Source organism: Diplotaxodon limnothrissa, linkage group LG11, assembly GCF_057381915.1.
Source record: "Diplotaxodon limnothrissa isolate DT_005_m linkage group LG11, D_limnothrissa_male_GT1.1, whole genome shotgun sequence".
Classification (NCBI taxonomy): domain Eukaryota; kingdom Metazoa; phylum Chordata; class Actinopteri; order Cichliformes; family Cichlidae; genus Diplotaxodon; species Diplotaxodon limnothrissa.
This window is the reverse complement of record NC_140606.1, coordinates 9503310-9519276: the sequence shown is the minus strand read 5'-3', so window position 1 is coordinate 9519276 and position 15967 is coordinate 9503310. Positions and strand designations below refer to the sequence as shown.

General features: G+C 39.3%; 1 protein-coding gene and 1 pseudogene across 1 annotated transcript; both read left to right on the top strand.

Annotated features, from left to right (window-relative positions):
* Positions 1 to 413: 413 nt before the first annotated feature.
* LOC146622321 (E3 SUMO-protein ligase KIAA1586-like) lies at positions 414 to 6740 on the top strand (annotated as a pseudogene).
* A 590-nt stretch (positions 6741 to 7330) lies between these two features.
* Positions 7331 to 9911, top strand: LOC146622320 (sialoadhesin-like). The gene is made up of 5 exons (XM_085366803.1): positions 7331 to 7345; positions 7828 to 7858; positions 8085 to 8297; positions 9103 to 9393; positions 9841 to 9911. The coding sequence occupies exons 1-5, from the start codon at positions 7331 to 7333 to the stop codon at positions 9909 to 9911; spliced, it is 621 nt and encodes a 206-aa protein (XP_085222929.1).
* Positions 9912 to 15967: the final 6056 nt, after the last annotated feature.

Below are 15967 nucleotides of genomic sequence, written 5' to 3'. Positions count from 1 at the left end.
AGGTTACTAGGGTGCACCCGAGCATTGAAACCCGAACATTGAAAACCAAAAATAACACTTGGCCAAGTCATTGCTTTAGTAGTTTGTGTTTTACTTTTCTTTTAATTTTTGTAAGTTTCCTTTCTACCATTGTAAAGTGTCTTTAACCTGTGCTTGTCAACCTTATGGTTTATGTCACTAAAGTTGGCCGGTTCTTTTGAGTTACATTCTTGTCTCTGTGTCTCATTTGAACACACCCCTGTGCTCCTATAGTCGAGCCTATTGGTCCATTGATATATTCTTTTCAACAATTCCCCTTACTGTGTTACAAGACACTTATATGTACTGTTGTTAATTTTGCATAGGATACAGATCCAGTTGAGAGGGCAACCCGCGGTGTTACGGTGGGCATCCTCACTGTTCTGGAGGACTGCATGGGACCCAACTCGCAGTCCACAGGGGTCAACACTGCCATTGTTTTGGAAGAGGACATTATTCTTGATGATCTGACAGACCTTCCCACTGCCTTTGCCTACCTGTTTGGCCTACTTTATGGGCTCAACATGGAGTTTCCAAAAGAACTCAAGTACACATTTGTTTGCTGTATGGAAACCAGATAGAAGAGTTCACATCCTGCCATCTTATGTTTTGATCTGTTTGTTAGTGACTATCAATCAAGATAGGTTTGATATTCTGACTGACAATACCACACCTTTAAAATGGGATGAGTAACATTTATTACAAAAATTTGCCTTTTTTTGTTTTTGTTTTTGGAAAAGGACTTTATTTGTGGCTGAATGTTGTCGGTATGTTAAAAATGGCTCATCTCAAAACATTGTCAGTGGTGCAGTTGTGTTTGAACACAATAAAGTTATTTGAAAATCAACATTCATTCATTAATACAACAGGGAGCACCTTATGAAAACTATAAAGGATACTTTTTCTAGACTTTAGGAAATTGATTGGCAAAACAAAAAAAGTATGTTGTGTAAACTTTAGGAATTACATTGTTAAAACAATAAAAAATATATTTTGTAAACTTTAGGAAATATGTTGCCAAAATTAAAGCTAATACCTTGTGTAAACTTAAGGAAATACACAATAAAAAACAATAAAATATGAGTTAAGAAAAAGCACAGTTATTAATCTTGTAAACACAAAAACATTAGTTGAAGCAACTTTTCTCCTAAACTTGAAATTATATGTTATCCATCAGAACCTAAAAATGTAAATGCAGTGGGTTGCCTTGAGTTTTTAAGTTTTCGCAACAATTTTTTTTTTTTACAGTGTACTCTGACCAGCTTTAAAGGGTTAACAATAACAATGTATTGAATAATGACTTTACACCTGGATTGGCTGGAGGACTGTTTACTTAGCCTGATAGGCCGAAGGACACTGTCTCAGCTGAACTATGGACACGCACACACACACACTTACACTGATAGGCACTCACTCATCCCCCCTCCCCTTCCAACGCCTTCGATGCTTGTTTCCTGCGAGGGAACGCGGCGGGCTGTGTGCCGCGCTGGAATGGTAGCGCTGTGCAGGGTGGCTGCTGCGTTCACTTCGGATTACTCCTCACCCCCCACCCACCCCTGTGGCTTGTCATGTCTTCACAATGTGATGCTGTGGACATTTATGTGCTTTTTGTGCAAAGGAGTTTTTTTGTTTCCTGTTCTCATGCTGTCCTACCATGGAAGCACAGCATGAGTAGGGGTCTCTTTTTTCCTCTTGCACTTTCCCCACTGTAGTGTACATTTCAATGTTTTTTTTCTCTGATTCTACCGATCTCCGACCTGTATCCCCATGTAATGTGAAATGGGACTCCCCCCCCCCCCCCCCCCCCCGACCTTACACATATAGCACATATGTGTAAGGTCGGGGGGGGGGGAGTCCCATTTCACTGCAGGGCAACCTGCATGTGACGAATAAAGCTTTGATTGATTGATAAAAAATAATATAAAATAGTGTGCAAATACTGATAACAGTGCAAATGTTTGGAATATAAGAAATAAATGAAAAATGTAAACATCTATGTTTAGTGAACTTTGCAGTGTTACTCTGTGGTGCAGCTACGACACTGTAGCAAAGTTTACACACTGTGTCTACTTGATCCACGTCTGACTCCGCGAACCCATAATGTTTCCACACCACCGAAGTTTTTTTTTTTTGTTTTTTTTACCTCTCTTTTCAATCAACGGCACTCTCCTCTCCAAATAACTTCTGCTTAGCTTTCCGAGCTTCCCTCGGGTTCTCTTAATTGTTGTGAAGCGTGTTCGAAATGCAGAGAGGTGCGCTCGATTTGCCACACGGAGCAGCGCGAGAGTAAAGCATGAGGGAGGTGCTAATAATCGGCTCAGTCATTTTTAATGATCGTTGAAAGCCCAGATCGTAATCGTGATTAAAATTCGATTAATTGAGCAGCCCTACCGGCCCTCGAGGACTGCAGTTTGAGACTCCTGTTATAAATAGTACGTTTGCACAATAACTCAATAACACAAACATTAATATGCAAATTGTCATGACCATTGATCAACAACCGCTTGTGATCGGTTCATCAGCAACAGGTGAGTATGATCATCAGCAGGTGTGGCTGTCTCCAGAGAGGGAACCTCTCAGACCCCAGCGCTGTACAAAACCTAGGACACAGGCAAACACAGAAACACACATAAAAGGGAGAGAGAGACAGGGAGCTCTAGGATGTAGGGAAACAAACAGAAATGGCAGGTTCAGCCAGCAAGGACAGAGGGACGGTGACAATAATCAGTTACAATATAACTGTTAACTTATAAAAATGTATCAACTTACTTATAATCTTTACAAAATACAGAAGGGCAGGCCGCTTGACCATCATTTTTTATCAATTGGTCAAAGGCGTAGAGGTGGCAGACATAGTGCCCACTGGCTGATTACAATTCTATCTGGCCCTTGGATTCGCTGGCCAGTGACATCTGACCCAGTCTGCCAATCCTCCCGGAAGCCCCTCCACAAAATGCTCCAATGATATCCAGCAGCCTCCACCCTCCGTTAGGCTGGGTGTCATAGCAGCGTGGTGTAACAGGTTTTCCCATCCAGTGTGTGTATCAGATGCTGTTGTTGCCATCCATGTGGGCACCACCAGAGACAGCCCCTGCCAGAACAGAAACTAAGACTGTAAAAATCTGCGCCTGTTTTTTGATGCGTTCTATTTATTAATGATTATTATGAGCAAACTATGACTTTTTGCATTCTGTTTGTTTTTTTTATCTTTACTAGCCACTCTCTAAATCACACTCAAACTGCAATTAAGAAACCAAACTTCTTGGAAACTGTTGATTCTGTGACTTATAAAGTTCTTAAGTAATCCAGGTAAAGGTTAACTTCAATTCTTGATTTATTCTGTAATCTCTGGTCATATCTTATTCCCCTCAGTTTATTTGCTGCCATTGTCCCTTCTTTGTAATTGATTGTATTTCATTGTTTATACTCAGCTGCTGCCTTTCACTCAGTATTTTGAGTTTTTTATGGACTTATCATAAATTGTCTTGAAATTCAGAAAGTATTTATGTTCTTGTTCCTGAGTATATTATGTTTGAGTGCCTCTGAGTTTGATAGTTATAGCTCTTGATTTCTTGTTATATGTTGGTTCTTCTTTTTGTGACCAGTCTGTCCTTCTCTCCATGTCCTGTTTTCAGCATCTTTGTGCTTGTTTACCTTCAGTTTCTCCAGTCTGTCATATCCCCTGTATGGTTTCTCTGGGTCTGTGAAGTGTCAGTCTTTGTTTCGGTGTTGACTTACCTTTGGTTTGTGTCTAGTTTACAGACTACAAACTAAACATGAAACTATAATCTTTTTATATCCTGATCTCTCCTTAGTTTGCAATATTTAGTTATCTTCATCATTGGCCCTGGTCATGTCTCCGTATCTACTCTGTGCCCTGTCTCTATGGTTGTCTGGTCTTCCTGTTATTCACATGTCTGTGTTTACTCCTTCCCTCTGTGTTTAAGTTTATGTATCTGGAATCTGGGTCTATCTCTGTTTGTGTCCTGTCTTCTTTCGGTAGTCTCTTGTCCTGCGTGCATTGTGTTTCAATTCTGTTGCCCTAGTCTTGTTATTATGATCTAATTCAACTGTGTTGCCTGGTGTGTTCTATCTTCCCGATTAACTAATGATTATTTAAGTCCTTAGTTTCCTTCTTTCTTTTTTGCAACCTCCCTATAGGTGTCTGTCCTGTCTGTTTGGTGGTTTCCTGTGTATTTCTTTAGTTAGCATTTCCAAGAATATGTCCAATTCTCATGACATTTTGCCTTTTTTGCCGTGTTATCTGCCTTTGTGCTTTGCCAAAATCCAGATCACATGAAGACCCATTCAACAGCTCATTTGGAAGTACTGACACCTGCTGGTTATTCAATGTACAGCAGCCCTGCTGTGATATTACATATGGGCTACATGCCAGTCGATATATAAACATAAAGATGTACCAAATTGCAGAATACCCATATGATGTCCTGAATAAGCCTATCTGTGATTGATTAAAGATGTATGTTATCATTGTGAGATACTGTGTCAAAATGCTCCCTAACAGCTGATGTTAGGGAACACCTCGGATCAGTGCTTTAAGTGGGCCGGTACGCGCCGGTACTCAGTACCGCCACTTCTAAATATAGCTCTTGAGAGTACCGCCACCTCTCCATGCGCCCAGAACGTGCTTTTAGCGTACCGGTACTCTCATTTGCACATCTGTTATAATCGTTTGGCTGCGCTGCCGCTTTTCAGAGCGCCCTTCACAAGCACGCTTCCTAATTCGTCCCACCGAGAGCAGAGCCTACATTACCCATACACCAATGTGTTTTACAAGTGAAAAGCGCATGCGTCGCTTTTGCCGTTGTTATGTCAACAACTCAACGTGGTCCGGAGAGGGTGTGTAAAACGCGCAAACAGCTGCTCGGCTAAAATACAAAAACAATGAACACTTAATATGCTCTCCTGGCTTCAGACTGTGAGTAGTAAAAGAACATGGTCAGAATCAGAGGACTCGCTGGCTGACCCCCCACCAAGCCAGAATGATATCGCTGCAGGTCACACGCAAGCTAATGAAAGCTGCACTAGTGCCGCAGCCGCGGACGACGGCACTTTTTGCGACGACGAGGACGAGAATGACACCATTTCTACCGATGACAACAGCCGCGTTAGCGAGCATGAGTGGCCAGAATGTTGGTCCCAAGCACAAGTCCGGTATTTCTCCACAAATTACAAGTGGCTGATCAGCAGAAATCAAAAGTTGGGTTGTAGTGTGTGTAGTCAAGTTTGTGCTCGCGTGGACATGCAGCAAGGGCAGAGAGTGTCGCAGGAGTGGAGTGGGTGCTTAATCTCGTCTTTTGGAAGGGACAAGGCTGCACAACAAAACTCACTACGAAAGAAAATAAAAGAGCACAGAGACTCAATTTATCACAAGAAAGCAGTTGAAATAAAAGAGAAGGCAACACAAAATACAATGCAAAAACACATTGAAGATATGAGAAAGGCTGACTACGCTTCAACTTGCAATGTGTTTAGAACAGCTTATAAGATTGGCAAGCATGGGCGTCCCTTTACAGACATGCCAATAGATGTCCAGTTGCAAGTCTTAAATGGTGTCAAGATGGGCAGAGTTTTGCACTCTAATAACTCATGTGCAAATATACTGGATCACATTGCAGCTGAAATGAAAAAGAAGGTAGTCAATGACATAGTGATGAATGAAAGAAAATTGTGTGTGCTCATTGATGAATCCACTACAATAAGTGGAAAGTCTGTGCTTGTCGTGTGCCTGCGGTCAGCTATTTCCAATGAAAATCCAGACACAATATTTTTTGAACTGATTGAGCTGCAGGGGACCACAGCAAAGGACATCACTGAAGCACTGTTAGGATGTCTTCATAATAATGGCTTTGACCCTCACTACCTACAGGAACATTTGTTGGCATTTGCTTGTGATGGAGCCTCAGTGATGCTTGGGAGGAAAGCAGGAGTTGCTGCCAAAGGAGGTTGCAAAGAAAAGCGTCTGGACTTCTTTAAGTTGCTTGAAGACGTTTCACCTCTCATCCGAGAAGCTTCTTCAGTTCTAAGGTCAAATGGTGGAGAGTCCCAGATATAAACCTAGTGGGAGAAACCCCCCACAGAGGGACAAAAGGACCCCCTGATGATCCTCTAATCGCCTGAGCCAAGGTGTGAGACTGGGTGTGGGTCCCAATCAGCCAGAGTTTCGGGTGTGTTCATTGTGAAACCTGGCCCCACCTTATCATGCGAATTCCTGAGGTCAGATGGCCCAGGATGTGAGTGGACGTTAAGGCGTCTGGGAAGGGATCTCAAAACTGGATTATAGATGGCAGAGAGTTGGTGTCGTAAACCCCCGCCTCTGTTCAAAGATGGTCGCTCACAGTGGACATAGATGGCTTCTTTCACTCCTCTTTCAAACCATCTGTCCTCTCTGTCCAAAATGTGAACATTGGCATCCTCGAAAGAGTGTCCTTTATCCTTAAGATGCAGATGGACTGCTGAGTCTTGTCCTGTGGAGGTGGCTCTTCTGTGTTGTGCCATGCGCTTGTGAAGTGGCTGTTTGGTCTCTCCAATGTAGAGGTCTGAGCATTCCTCGCTGCACTGTACAGCATACACCACATTGTTAAGTTTGTGAGAACCTTCACAGACAGGAGTTGCTGTGCAGCTTTGTTCCAAATTCCCTTACCTGTTTGTCTGGCATTGTTCCAATCACAGACTGGAACTGGCAGTTTGTGATGTTTTGAAGGAGGTAGGAGGAATCAACCACTTTAAAATATTCTTAGATCAGCTTTACTCCCTCTACCATGCATCACCAAAAAACCAAAGGGAGTTAACCGAGAGTGCTCACAATGTTGGACAACGTCTCCTTGTGATAGGCCGTGTTTTATCAGTGCGTTGGGTTGCTTCAAGTGAGAGAACAGTGAAAGCATGTATGGGAGAACTACCAAGCTCTGCAGGTACACTTTGCAAGTGCTGCTGCTGATACCAGCAGGGACTCAAGAGAAAGCAAAATACAAATTAGTTTATAATTTATTTTATGTACATTTTGTTAAAAAAAATTTTCAATACCTTTTTGCACATTTTATTTATGTTCAGTAGCTCTTTCTAGCTCAAGCAAATCCACAAACTAATAAAATGATTTATTATTTTGTATAAAGTTGTCTGTTGACTGTTGTATATAAAACCCATTCAATATAGTTGTTGTTACCTCAGGGGAGGCAGAAAAAAAATAGAGTACCGGCACCTCTTTTGGGCCACTTAAAGCACTGAGCCTATCCCAGCTGTCATAGGGCGAGAGGCGGGGTACCCACTGGACAGGTCGCCCTTCTGTCGCATGGCCAACACACAGGTACAGACAACCATTCGCACATTCACACTTAGTGGCAATTTGGATTATCAAATTAACCTATCCCCACAGGTTGCATGTCTTTGGATGGTGGGATGAAGCCAGAGTACCTGGAGGGAACCCACGCAAACACAGGGAGAACATGCAAACTCCACACAGAAAGACCCCGGCCTGATGGTGGAATTGAACCAAAAATAATTATGTATTTATTTATATTTTTATCTTGTTTCAGACCTCTAATCTGTTCTTCTGTTAATCTGATAACTCCCCTTTTATAAAACAATGGTATGGGTGAAAATATATGCATTTTGATACATATTGACTTCCCCATTGTACCATATATGAAACAATATTGAGACATAATAAAGCTGAATGCAAACTAACAAGTCACTTCTCATCCCAAAGAAATAATAGCACGCTAACATATCTGTGTCACTTTCTTTTAGATGCGGCAAAGAGAAGAAGAGATTAATCCTTTAGAGTAGATTTTGTTTTTCATATGCGTTTGCTTCAAAGGTATGATGCTGTTTGTACAATGTATATATTTAGTGATAAGCTGTACAACACAAAAACTCTTCAATCTAAAAGTCTACTTTTTAAAATCTTACGATGTTGTTTATTTTTCAAGCAATTTTTGTGAGGAATTTGTATTTTGTTTTATGCATTTACACTTTCCTTCTCTGCTTGATTGTCCTGTTTCTGTACTTCATTTAATCATTGTTTGTTGCATAATTTGTTACAGTTACTCAAACAAAAGCCTCATCTAGGACCGCTGATGTGCCATCCTCAGTTAAAGGTCTCCGTGGCTCATGTGTGGTCATCCCATGCTCTTATGACTACCCAGCTGGAGAAGACCAAAAAGTCAACATATTCACAGGGATTTGGAAGACCACGGAAAGAGAGCGTGTCATCTATCATCCAACTGAATCTAAAATTCTGGAGAAATATAGGAGACGAACAAATAAATAAATAGTGTGCACAGTTCAATAACACTTTAACCTCCTAAGACCTGAACTCTTTCATGGCATGCATTTTTATTTTTTCTTTGCTATTTGGGCTGATTGGGACCTGATAAATTTAAAAACAAAGAATTATCGTTTTACCTGATGTAGTTTGTGAGAACAGGATATCTGGCCCTTGAGAGCAAAATATAAGATTGCGGACTAGACAAAAAAAGTGATGTCCACATATGTTAACGCCAGGTCATAAGAGGTCAATAATAATAACGCATTTGTGCAAAACGACAACTCAACCTACAAGATCACTTTAATATCAAATATCATGTAGCAGTGTTGGTTTCTATGACTCAATTCATAAGTGTATAACTATGTAAGTTTAAAACGAAGGTTTTCAGTTAATACAGACATGTTTATGTAATTGTGTATTTTTTCATCCTAAAGCTCAAAAAGCAGGAAAACTCGTGGAGACATGAAAAGACAAAATTGTACCAAGTGAAGTTCCCATCATTTTCATTTTATTTTTTATTTTTATTTTTTTAACCAAATCTGATTCATTTTTTGTGGATTAAAGTAAAAAAAAAAAAACTTCCTATTATTTCACCCCATATTTATTTGCTAGTGTTGGGTGTTGGAAAGCTCAGAAGGATGATTTAAAAAATAAAGAAATTATATACATATCATTAACATAAAAAGGAATGTCCAGAATTCAAAGCTTTATAAAATATAACATCAGTTTCACAGTACATTAAGTGGTCCCCATTAAAGTGATTATAATGTTCCTGATTTACCTTGTTAACACAGATCAACCAAACCCCATCAGTTTATCTATGAAAGGAGAGGTAAAGGAGGGTGAAAATGTGTCTGCTTCCTGCTCTGTGTCTCACTCCTGCCCCACATATCCACCTGATTTCCACTGGAGTCACTCTGGAGCGCAACGTGATCAACCACAGAAGCTTCATGAAGGCCAGTGGAATTCAACATCTACTCTGACCTTTCGCTCAAACCGCTCTGATCATAACAAACCTTTACAATGCAGTGTTACATACCATGGTGGAAAGCAGCGGGAAACATACAAGATCATTAAAATAAAATGTAAGTATTTAATTATAAATACATGCTGATGATAAAAAAATCATTCAAACACTGTAATTTTTTAAAAATATATATAAAGATGAGATTCAGTGTCGTATCCCTTTCACGCATAGTGGTCACTACAGTGGACAGCTATTCAAAGGCTGTTTCCTTGTATTTGTGTCAGTGTTGATGGTATACTTGCACATAAATCACTATTGGACACTAATGTGTCACTCCAAACCTGACACCCACTGGTTGTTTAATGTTACTGTAGATGAATGACATGTTTCATTGTAATTCTTGTTATTTAACCCTGTCATGCATGAATGATGACAACCTCAATCAGGATTTTTGTCTTAAATATTTTTATTCATCTTTCTATGCCTAAAGATAAATAAACATACTTAATTCGAAGATCCCGATTGAGGTTGTCATAACCCTCTTTAACCATGTCATGCATGACAGGGTTAAACTATATAAGGAACTTGGAAAGGAAGCAAGTGGACTTTCAGTCACTTACTCTGCAAGCGACTTAGACTACTATGACCTGGATGACTGAGAATCTACATAGACATGATGTCATATGCTATTTAGAAAGACTAAATTAAAACATTCTCATAAGGGATAGAAAGTACGTGCACTGAAAAAAAGGTATTGGCCAGCTCTTGGATTTATGTAAGCATCTTGCGTGTATTTAACACAATTGCCTCATGCTTTAAAATTAAGTGTAACTATATAGTGTAGAAACTACATAATATGCAGAGAGGGTAGATTAAATTGTTCATATCATGTTCGAGTGAAGTAAGTCAATAATATAGCAATGTTAAATTTCGCGACACTGCACGGGATTTCAGTTTTGCATGCTTTGGATCGTGGTTTGAGGAAGGAATCCATCTCAGTCAAGTCAAGCAGCCGCCTTTATTTTTTTGGTAAACCAAAAGAAGTGAATTAGGTGGTTGTTACGTTACAAAAAGTTTACCTTTTAATTTGAACACAAACGTTTCATGTTTCTATATTGAACGAAATTAAATCATGTAGGATCTGTACAAAATTCAACTTAATTTGTTTTTGTTGAGATGGCATGATACAATCTAGTAAGAGTGGTTAGTTGCTGGACACATAAAATTAACAAGATCACATGAGATTTCAAAATCACTGAAGTTATAAGAGGCAGACAACTACACACACACTTTTTTAATGTGGTTTAACCTGTCAGGGATAAAAATGTGAAGACAATTCTGCATCAAGCCTTGAAATCATTGCTTTCCTACTTTTGATAAGCCTGGATTGGTGGCATGGTTATTACTACTGTGGCCTCACAGTAAGAAGGTCCTGAGTTCAAATCCACAATCTGGTGCAAACCAGATTAGACTTTGTTGAACATTATGTAAAATGAAGACAACATGTAGTATTTAAGTGACCAAGTACTGGGGTAAAGGTTATTGAATAGTGTTGAAATAAAATGACAAAATTGAGAAGGATAAAAATATTCCAAGAGCTCAACTTACTTCATCTAAACATGCTTCAATCGCATTTTCTGAACACAAAATGCACAGGTTTATTGAATATGAATACGTTGTGTTGATTTAACTCATGTGTTTAAGTTTCTGCCAAAGCAAAACATTTGTGTGCAACCAATGTCCACTATGGAATCAAATAAATCCAACATGGCCTTTTTTCCCGTGTATTTTTATCATGTCGAACTTAAGTATTATATTCCAGTTTTTCTATTTTCTTTAATTCAAATTTCTTTTAAAACATAGACAGTATATGTAGGAAAGGCCAATTTGTGCTTTGCTTTGATGTGATATGCTTTGAAAATTTACCATTTCAATATTTGTTGACCAGTGAATATGTTTTTATAAGTGTTTGATTATTATTGACTTTGTTATTAATTAGACAGTAACAACAGAAGATGTGCCTTTTGTCTTTATGAGAATGACAGAACACGTAACTCTTAATGTTTTAAGAGTATAGAAATATATGTGGAAATATAATCCATAAAATGTATGTTAGGAATGTTGTGAGTTCTTTGTGTGTGCTACATGAATATGTTGCATCAGCATTAACATTAACACCTTCACAGATATGGGTAACCACATGTCCAAATTTAATGTGGGATTACACTGCATTTTTATCTCCATCCATCCATTAATCCATTTTCAACCACCCTAGGGGGCATGACAAAATTAGACATTTTGGCCTCTGGATTTCCATCTATATTCAGCAACAACTTCATTAGATACACCTGTTAGATTAGATACACCACAACTCATCAGGTCTCCAGTCACCAGATCTCATTGAAGAGGCCTTGGGATGTGCTTGAAAGGCAAATTTGGATGGGAAGCTGTGACACAAGACTCAATTTTCTATTTGTTGCAAGAAAACCCCTGATAGAGTGCTACTGTGCTTCCTCTTTCATAGATATTTGAACAAAAAGTTTGAAGTAATGTGATTGAAAACACCAAAGTAATGCTGGACAGTATTCAGAAAAGTGACCAATCTGAACTGTGACTGACAAAAGTGCAAATTTTTTTAATGAGTTGTCAGCTGCAAGTGAGAAATGCAAGACAATGGAAAATATATGTAGCAGCGAAATCGTAGCTGTTTCTATGAGAATGTCTGATGTGGGTGAGGAAATATGTTAGTGATTTGAGAGCTTCATTAAGACCAGTGAGAATTAATTTTCTGCTGTTAGAACTGAGCCAAAGCGATTGAGTAAAACTGTAATGCCTTCTGTGTGGAGAAGAGTTATTGTCACAAACTGAAAGCAGGGACTCAAGCGCAGAGCAGGTTGACGTATCAGAACACGATTTATTTACACACCAGTGCAATACTATATACAGTGACGGGGGAAAGTCCAGGGTTCCAGGGGATTAAGGGAAGGCTCTCTCTCTCTCTCTCTCTCTCACGCTCGCTCACGTCCTTACATCCGACTCACACACGTCCGTACTGCAGGGAGGTCACAGGTCCGGGAAGATAAACTGGAATAGGGAAGGGAGAAATCACTCACAAATCACGAAGGTAGGGCGTAAAGGTATAAGACCAAAAGAAAGACTAACGTCAGTAGCTCAATCATCCAGCGATGAGAGGATCTGTGACCCAGCCTCAAATAGTAGATCGGTAATCAGCTGATCGCCATCAGCTGATCGCCAACAGCTGTGTGAGCCAAGGGTGGGAGCCAGCTGTGAGCTCCGCCCAGGCAGAGAGGTAGGGGAGAGAGAGAAAAAGCAAAAACACAAGTGTAGCCTTGTGAGGCCGGCTGGGCAGGCACAGGGACCATGACAGTTATCAAACTGAATTCAGCTTGAATTCAACAGAACAGATCAACAGGATGATATCCAGTTGTGATGAGTGAAGGGGTAACAGCAAATAGTCCATGTGGTGCTAGTACAGCTTTGTGAAGGCTTCTTTGTTCAATCTCTCTTCAGAAGGCAGTTGTCTCTCTGAATTTATGAAGAGGAAATGAGACCAGTCCTATTTAGAATTGATCTATTTAAAATATACTGGTTCAGGGAGTTTTGAGTGTGAAAAGAAGTGTGAAAAGAAATCATGCAACAAGTCATGTCATTTGACTGCATGCTGGCAAGTAAGTAAAAGAAATCCAGTGCTCTGCACAAACAATGGTCACATACAATATGAGGTCCAGTCTTTGTTGTTATAGATTAAAATTAAGATTTAAAATTTGTACTCTCTTCCTATTTTCCTTTTATTGCTTTCATTGGGTTGTCTAATATTACTTTATTGACAGCTGAAGACTGGTGAGTCTTTTTTGAGGTTTCTCTGGTCAGTTGACAAAACAAACAAAACAAAGTTCCCTCCCCTTGTGTACATTATTACGACACCAACTGTCTGCCATCTATAATCCAGTTTTGAGATCCCTCCCCACACTCTGACCTCGGGAATTCGCATGATAAGGTGGGGCCAGGTTTCACAATGAGCTCACCCGAAACTCTGGCTGATTGGGACCCACACCCTGTTTCACACCTTGGCTCAGGCGATTAGAGGAATGTCAGGGGGTCCTTTTGTCCCTCTGTGGGGGGATACTCCCACTAGGTTTATATCTGGGACTCTCCACCATTTGACCTTAGAACTGAAGAAGCTTCTCGGATGAGAGGTGAAACGTCTTCAAGTAACTTAAAGAAGTCCAGATGCTTTTCTTTGCAACCTCCTTTGACTACGATGACCTGGATGACTGAGAATCTTCACAGACAAACAAAACAAACAAATTCAATATTTACCACCTGTGACTGTAATGAGAGTCCTAAAACATTCAATATGGCTAACATTTTTTTGGTTATGATAAACTACCAGGTCATTTTCCTATGTAAATTAGGACAAGGCAATTGCTATAATCGATACTGATAACTAAAAACATGTCACCATATTTAGTGATTAAGACTTTGCATTACAGACTGAGGGTGTGATTAGAAAAGTACAGCTACTATATGTGTTTGCCCAAGTGAACTGACCAAAGTACCAAATTGTTATGTCTGTAATTTCTATTCCCCGGTGGAGAGGGATGGCCCACACAGTTAGAAGATTGGCTATTAACTGAGGGATGACCGTGGTGACTATGATGTGGAGGTCATCAGCGTTGGGGTTGTTTCTCAAATAAGGAATGTATTACACATTATTTGTTACTTTTCTTAAAAGTAATCTGGCATGTTGGGTAATTATTTGCTACACAAAATAATTTGTTAGACTACTTGTTACATTACTTTTCTGTTACCCAGTAAAATTACCTGAAAGGCATTGTTATTTAATTATAAGTTCACAATATAAACTTTAGACAGTAGTCCCAGCACACCAAGATAAATTCCAGTTTCAATTAGGTCATACAATGTTTCTTGTACAGTTCTGATCCAACTGTCTGTCCGTTAAGACACTGGACTATTCTTGACACAAATTAAGGCCTTTACTGGTGCCAACTGCAGCCCCAGGGTGTACTTGCACTGCAGTTGGCACTGGGGTGCTTTTTTCCTTCAGTGGAACAATGGAGATTCAGGAGGTGCAGGGGCGTCAAACAGTCCCTGGCTATGTCCAGATGTTGCAGGGAGCATTCCTCGTGACTGAGGGCCCTCGTTTGTGTGGCAACAACTGGGTTTTTCAACAGGACAATGTTACAATACACAACGCCTGCACGACAAGGGACTTCTTCCAGAACAAGATCACTTTTTTTGGACCATCCTCCGTGTTCCCCTGATTTAAATCCAACTTTTGTACAATAAAACTAAAAATATGTTTATCGCCACTCCTCAAAAGTTGTGCTCAAAAGTTCCTTTCAATACACTCAGAATACAGATAACTGAAGAAACTTTGTAATGCAAGTAACAACATAAGTATAATCTTAATATAATTACTGAATTTAGTACATTAATGCGTTACATTACTGCATTACTGTTAAATGTGATGCAGTTACAGTAACTTATTATTTGGGAATCTGATACACCCAACACTAGAGGTCATCTGCCTTAAAGGATGTGAGTTGACATAATTTCAGCCAGGACATGTGGGGGATATGATGTCCAACACTGCATTTATCTCCTTCAGGGAACAGAAGTTGAAGACATAAGACTCACTCACAGATTCCCTTGCAATGAACTACATTTCCAAGTGAGCAACAAATACATGTGAAACACTTAACCTTGCCTTTGTTTGGAAGGAAGATCCACAAATTCACTAAATTCACAGTGAACCATACTATCAGCAAAACAGGTTAACAAGAAGATATTGGATTATGATGAAGTAACGGCAAACAGGCCCTGTGATGCTAGTACAAGTATATGAAGTGTTGGTCATAGTATCTCTCATCAATGGTGGTTTTTTCTCCGAGCTCACAAAGAGGAAATGAGACTAATTTACAAATTTGAAATGGATGATGCCTGGGGGTTTTTTGTGTGAAAAAGAAGCAGAAGTAAAAAAGATTCTATTTTTGTCATCGTGCACGAACCATTTTAACATGTAAGAACATTGTCACAGGGATTTTTTTTTAAAATTGTCTTTGGTTAGTTGACAGAACAAACCTAAGCAAACATTTGTATAGTTTGTTTGTTTCATTTTTTAACGTTTGTAAAGTTGCCTTCATCATTAGTAACATGTTCCACTTTGTCTCACTCAAACAAACCTTTCCTTCTGGTCATCGATCAAGATGTATGTGCTTTATTGAAGAAAAAATAAATAAAATAAGGAACTGATCAGCATGACTGATAAATAAAACCCTGACCCAACTCTATTTTAACAAGAAACAAAGCCAACTCTTAAAATTCTCGGTCATTACTGTTTTTCTTTGTCATTCCTCTGAGCACATTTACTTAACATAAGGACAAAGGTAAAGTCCTTTCTTTAATTACAAAACATACAACCTTTTGATGACATGCATGAGAATAGTAAAGGAAATTAGTAACATTGGTTGGGAGAAAGTCAAATGAAAAAATCAGGAATATCCAGAAAAAATAATTGTATGTGATTATAAAGACTCCACAAGAGTGAATCTGCACCATTAAAATTATTTCTTACAAACTGAAAACATGAAAAGGCACAGACAATAACACTGAACTTTATCCAAAAACAAATCTTGTAGGCGGACACA

Excerpts from the sequence above, each read along its gene's own strand:
- LOC146622320 (XM_085366803.1), top strand. Across the intron at positions 7,859-8,084 it reads CATATGCGTTTGCTTCAAAG|TTACTCAAACAAAAGCCTCA; the intron begins GTATGATGCTGT and ends AATTTGTTACAG. Across the intron at positions 8,298-9,102 it reads TCTGGAGAAATATAGGAGAC|ATCAACCAAACCCCATCAGT; the intron begins GAACAAATAAAT and ends TTGTTAACACAG.